Source organism: Anarrhichthys ocellatus, unplaced genomic scaffold (assembly GCF_004355925.1).
Source record: "Anarrhichthys ocellatus isolate YVR2014 unplaced genomic scaffold, GSC_Weel_1.0 scaffold832, whole genome shotgun sequence".
NCBI classification, from domain to species: Eukaryota; Metazoa; Chordata; class Actinopteri; order Perciformes; family Anarhichadidae; genus Anarrhichthys; species Anarrhichthys ocellatus.
In genome coordinates this window covers 10572-16683 of record NW_022280806.1, presented here as the reverse complement: position 1 = coordinate 16683, position 6112 = coordinate 10572, and the positions used below count along the sequence as shown (strand labels likewise).

At 41.4% G+C, this 6112-nt stretch overlaps 1 protein-coding gene across 2 annotated transcripts; it reads right to left on the bottom strand.

Moving 5' to 3' along the window:
* Positions 1–339: 339 nt before the first annotated feature.
* Positions 340–4467, bottom strand: LOC116377039 (F-box/WD repeat-containing protein 2-like). 2 transcript variants are annotated; one of them, XM_031838570.1, is made up of 3 exons: positions 4349–4467; positions 3027–3319; positions 340–1125 (listed from the first exon to the last, which is right to left on the bottom strand). In XM_031838570.1, exons 2-3 carry the CDS (start codon positions 3291–3293, stop codon positions 862–864), a joined length of 531 nt encoding a protein of 176 aa, XP_031694430.1. In that variant the 5' UTR covers positions 3294–3319; positions 4349–4467; the 3' UTR covers positions 340–861. The 2 variants fall into 2 exon arrangements, with proteins under 2 accessions (XP_031694430.1, XP_031694431.1); XM_031838571.1 differs by lacking the exon at positions 4349–4467 and having other exon boundaries at positions 3027–4138.
* Between the last annotated feature and the right edge of the window lie 1645 nt (positions 4468–6112).

The window sequence follows — 6112 nt, the reverse complement described above, 5'->3', positions numbered from 1 at the left end:
AGCGATTAAGAAAGTTAAGTAGCACGTTAAAACACCCACACTGGTGCTGCTAGCTGATTAGGTCTCTGTTCATGTTGAGGCATCGTGGAGTAACCATGGCTCTGCTCATCTGTGTGGTATTTTGGGGTCCAGTGCAGAGTGCACGGTGCACGGTGCACAAGAGAGAGAGGTCCATTCAAATGAGGCGAATGTTGGAAAAGTGTCTTCGACTTTGAGCTGAGAACAGACTTCTCGTGACATCTGTTTGTGGTGCAGCATCCCTTCACTGCCACGGCAAACCAAACGCACAAGAACAGAAGAATGCTTCAGATGTAAGTCAACTATTTGAATTCAACATTCCCAAACCAGTAGATGCATTTACATCAGGGCCTGTCTCGGGCTCAGTGCAGCGTGAGACTCACATCATGGCAGAGAGAAGGAAACATTGTAGAACTCTGATCGTCTCAAACACAATAAAACCCTCACAAGTAACTTTATCACAAGATGTGACCAACAAGCCATCAGTCTGTTTGTGGAGCAGCCGTCAGGTAACGGTAGCGATGTCATACGTTAGTGATGTCATACGTTAGTGATGTCATACGTTAGTGATTTTCTTTTATGTTCACGGTATTTGATGGGATCATTGCTCTCATCAATGAACACATTTTACATACGCATAACATACTTCTATTTTGACCAACAGGAAGTCAGCCATGTTGGATTTCGTGGACGTAATTTGGACTGGACTATCTACATGTATATTAGAGCGAGTGAAGTGATGTGTCACAGTCATAACATCATAAGCGATCATGGGTGGGAGTGATGGAAACGACGGTCCTGATCTTTAGATATGGACTTCTTCATGATACAGCACGTAGGAAATCATGACGCGGACCACTTTGAGAATCCCTGGTGTACAGTACCTGTGCAGAGGAGGCCGTCCTTGTAGTAGAGGGCGTATACTCGAGCGCTGTGGCCAATGAGGGACGACGTCTCGAAGGCCTCCTGATCCTGCAGCTGCACCCTACGCAGTTTGGCCTTCAGGTAGACCGCCTTCCAGTGTGGCGCGTCCTGAATGTTCTCATCGATCCTCCAGCCCAGCTCCCGACACACACCCTGCCACACCTCGGTGCACGAGTTGATCACCTACAAGGAGACAAGCGCTTGTTGGAACACTTTAGACACGGGTATGGATGAACACTAGAAGGATGAGCTGATATACACTACTTGTTAGTTTCTTTACATTGTTTTGTAAACGTGGTGTTTAGATTCTGGCTTTGCCTATAACATTATACCAGCTCTTAATTATCATAATCAGAATCAGCTTTAATGGCAGAGTAAGTGTCAACACCTGAAAGACATTAGTGAAAGATGCTTAATAAGATTACCATAAACATGTATACCAGAGGAAATCATATGATGTAACAGCCCCCAAAGCAGCAAAGCGTCACACTATCAGGTTGTGACGTGAATAATCCATCTGGCTCCGACATCGGCCAATATCTTTAACGGCAGCGTAGAGCACGGCGGCAAATGCTTCACGATGCTCAACAACAAACTTATGACAAGTGGACGGCCCCAAACAACACATCCCAACTACAGACATTACTGAGCGGCTCAAAGGAGCCAGCAGTCATAGACAGACTCTGAACCACAGACGTATGTCCTGCTACAGCATGGCCCACCACCTAACAGCTACAACGAGTCACCACTGCCGCAGGAAAAACCCCAACACCCCAAACGGCTGGGTGAAGGCCTGGTGATAAATTAGAAGGTTACTCTAAATTTTGGCATTCAACTGGCTTTAAAAAATATCATGTAACTCTGTAAAAATAGTGCCAATTCCTGAGTTTCTCAACAAATACACAACTATTTAGCCATACTTTGAGATATAAGCATATCTAATAACATTCAATAAAACAGCGTCACATCGGCAAGACTACATCAAGACCTATCTGATGGAACAATAATACAAGTCAAAACTCTGTGCTACGGGCACATTTCCATCAAAGTAATAGAAGAAGAAAGTTACCACGATACCTCGCCTTTACACTTTATCTTATCCACTTTGTGTCTTTGAGCTTTTTGGAAAGCGCACCTTAAATAAAATGTACACACGTGGACAAAACTGTTGGTACCTTCCGTTAAAGACAGAAACACCCACAATGGTCACTGAAATAACTTGAAACTGACAAAAGTAATAATAAATAGAAATGTACTGAAAATGAACTAATGAAAATCAGACATTGCTTTTGAATTGTGATTCAACACAATCATTTAAAAAAAACATACTAATGAAAATGACCTGGACAAAAATGATGGTACCCTTAACTTAATATTTTGTTGCACAACCTTTTGAGGCAATCACTGCAATCAAGTGATTTCTGTAACTCTCAGTGAGACTTCTGCACCTGTCAACAGGTATCGTGGCCCACTCCTCGTGAGCAAACTGCTCCAGCTGTCTCAGGTTTGAAGGGTGCCTTCTCCAGACTGCATGTTTCAGCTCCTTCCACAGATGTTCAATAGGATTTAGATCAGGGCTCATAGAAGGCCACTTCACAATAGTCCAATGTTTTGCTCTGAGCCATTCGTGGGTGTTTTTAGCTGTGTTTTGAGTCATCATCCTGTTGGAGGACTCATGACCTGCGACTGAGACCAAGCTGTCTGACACTGGGCAGCACATTTGGCTCCGTTTGGCCTTGGTAGTCTTGAGATTTCATTGTACCCTGCACAGATTCAAGACACCCTGTGCCAGATGCAGCAAAGCAGCCCCAGAACATAACCGAGCCTCCTCCATGTTTCACAGTAGGTACAGTGTTCTTTTCTTTCTATGCTTCATGTCTGTGAACATAGAGCTGATGAGCCAAAAAGCTCTAGTTTTGTCTCATCTGTCCAAAGGACATTCTCCCAGAAGCTTTGTGGCTTGTCAATATGCTTTTTGGCAAATTCCAGTTTCAAAACTGGAGCTTTTTGGCAAGTCACATCAGCTATGCAGAACATCCGATTGAATATTGAAGAACCCCCCATGACCCATGCACCACATTCACCTTGTTCCACTGTTTGCAGACCAGGCAGCAGGTGAGCAGGGTCTCAGGATCCAACCATTGCATCAGGTAGAAGGCCAGCTCCAGGGGGAGGAGGCGCAGGAAGTCGCGCTTGAGCAGCGTCTCCAGCCCATTAGACAGATGACGGAGCTGGACGGCACCGCTTTGAGAAATGAGGTGGTCCAGAGACTGGTTGCGCTGCTGGTCGTTCAGAGTAAGGAAAGTGGCAGAGACTGACTCCAGCCACCTCTCGAAGGCTGCTTTCTCCATGGGACCATGAGAGCAACCTGCAACACCTGCAGGACAAAGCCGACGTGAAAGAAGGTCTTGTCTTTGAGGCTATAACAAATGTATGACAGTTTTACTTAAATACAATCTTAATTGATTGGTTTATAATCATTCTAACCTGTACGTTTGTAAATATGTTGTTTAACTAACAATCTCATTCCATAAAAATGTACAATAGATGCAATATGTTAAGTGAATAAATATCTTGCAGCTGTAGATGATCATGGAGCTATTCTATCGGCACTATCAGCATTGTTTACATCTGCAGACCAAATGCGGCTTTTTCTTATTTTCCATATAACATAACACAATACAATATAACTTGAGCATATTTCTAATAAATTGTACTGTACAGTGTCTTCACCTGATGGCACAGAAACAAACATTTGACCATTTCCGCCTGTTCTGTTCTGTGTAATAATTTGAAGATGTGTCCATCATAAATGAAATTTAACAAATGACCATTTTAAAATGCATTATCATTTAAATCATCTATCAAGTCAAATTGCCAAACATTTGCTGGTGACAGATTTATGCCGTCATCTTTTCCTCCGTTCCCTGGGTTACACATCATTGCAGTTTAACACGCTGGGCTTCCTTCACAGCTGCTCACACAGAACCAGCATTCACAACATGTTACATTGTTTCAGTGTGGAGGCTTTATGACCAGGAATTCATCACACTGACCAATTTGTAATAGTTTCATGAGCTAGAAATGTAGCCAGAGAGAATACTATGGAGACGTGCTGGATAGTAGATACATTGACTCGTGGTTTAGTAACATTACTTGAATAGCTGTACTAAAGTGCTGTCAATCATATCAGGTAGTTAGCATTTGCTTGTACACTCAATCCAAGTTAGCTACCTGGCTAGTTAGCAACTTTTGTAGCAAACGTTAGCTGAGTAACGTAACACTACTACAATTTAATAGCAAATTAGCTACGACTAGTAACATCCAAAACAATCAATGAACAGTACGTGCTACCGCTAGTAAATAAAGTTACAATTAAACATGTAAACTCGAAGTGTCCACCAACCAGAGAGTTGCAGGGAGTTTCTTTATCGCCACTTTCCTGGCTTAGTTAGTTCACATAGCGAAGTTAGCTGTCGTAAGCTAACCTGTCAGCAGGCAAGTTGAAAGGATTGTCCAAGTAACCTAGCTTCTTAGCTATCGCTAGCTAACCACCATGATGTGAGTACTTGATTCTGTTAATAGTGAATTACATAGTATCCCTAATAGATTAACGGTAGTCTTCATTTATTCAGTATTCATTCCTCAAGCAGGGAGTGTTTGAGTAGTAGTGTAGAAGGATAGCAGTTCTGTTCTGACAGCATGAAAACCAAAAGATAATGGAAACGCTATTGACACAGGTTTACTTTACCATCAGCGTTGTCTTACAGGAGAGGCCGTAGGAGTATTTAATTATTCTCCAAAAACAAATAGACATATTTAGAAAATGACTACTACATTCCTTCCGCATACATCTGCTACACTGACAAATTAATGAAATGTTTGCGTTTTAGACGGTAATTGCCTTGGATTTTTTTTCTAGTCATAGGTCCTAACTCGTCTGTAAGACAAAGCTGCGGGCGTCGTTTCTCAAAATACACAGGTAAACTAGCTTCCGGTGTTACGTACAATGTGGAACGGTGAGAAATATGTGACCGAGGCTAGTTTGGTCACTCCTGCTGGTTCCTCAGCGGCGACATAGGTGGTCTATGGTCATTGTGGTTTATCTCAGAGTGTAGTGGAACCAAATTATCATACGCTGCCAGCAATGCACGGACGACTTTTTTCAGACATATTAAATCACGCGAGATAAGAGCATGTCACGAGCACAGTAGATTACTGAAATGTGATGAAGAACTATTACCACCAGAGGGCAAACAAATAACGAACAATAATTCTCACATGTAAAGTATATTTGTTATGAACTAACATTAAATATGTAATTATAATCAAGTTAAAAACGATAAGTAAAAAATGAAAATGTCATATTTACCTGTTAATAATTTCACTTCCTCATCCAGCGTTGAAATTATGAATTGATCATTGAAATTGAAGTGGAATGGCTAGATTAGTTGTTTTTTTTAAATACTATACAATTGTACTTTTTGTTATTCCATTCCTGTTTCCTGCATTAACTGCTGCAGTTCCCACCCTGTGTTCACTGTAATGTTTAAAGATGACACTCATCAATCAGGACTTAACCTGTTTATAACAATGGAAGCCAACATGGCAGCGAGATGCATGTCAGTCTTGACCGATTTTATGCCTAAATTAGCTGCCATATCTCGTATCATCTCGTCACATGATCAAGAGACTTGACTTAGGACAACATTAACATGTATAATAACCAGCAATCATCATTGCATATCTGTATGTGACAGAAATACCAAAGAAAATAAGATACCATTCATTTAATTCAATTATTTTTATACTTTATTTGTAATTTTGTATAGTTTATGTACAATAACCACATTTTTATTATAGATTGAACCTACACTGTCTATATTTAGGACCCTGGAACTATGTGTTCTAGATGTAAAGCTAAATAGTTTGTTATAAATTACATAATTTCACCAAAAATGTCCGGGTATGAGGGCGAGGCTTAGGTCAGAGTATGTATTCCTTTGTTTCCCCGAACAATTCACATTTCTGGGCTTGTGTCCAAATCTTCTGGCTAATGCTGGAGTTCTGGTGAAGTGGGGGACTGCTCTGGCTCCCTTCTTACACCTCTTTGTGTCTGTCATGGAAGGACAACCTGGCGAATCAACCTCAACTTTCACTTTCTCCCTGG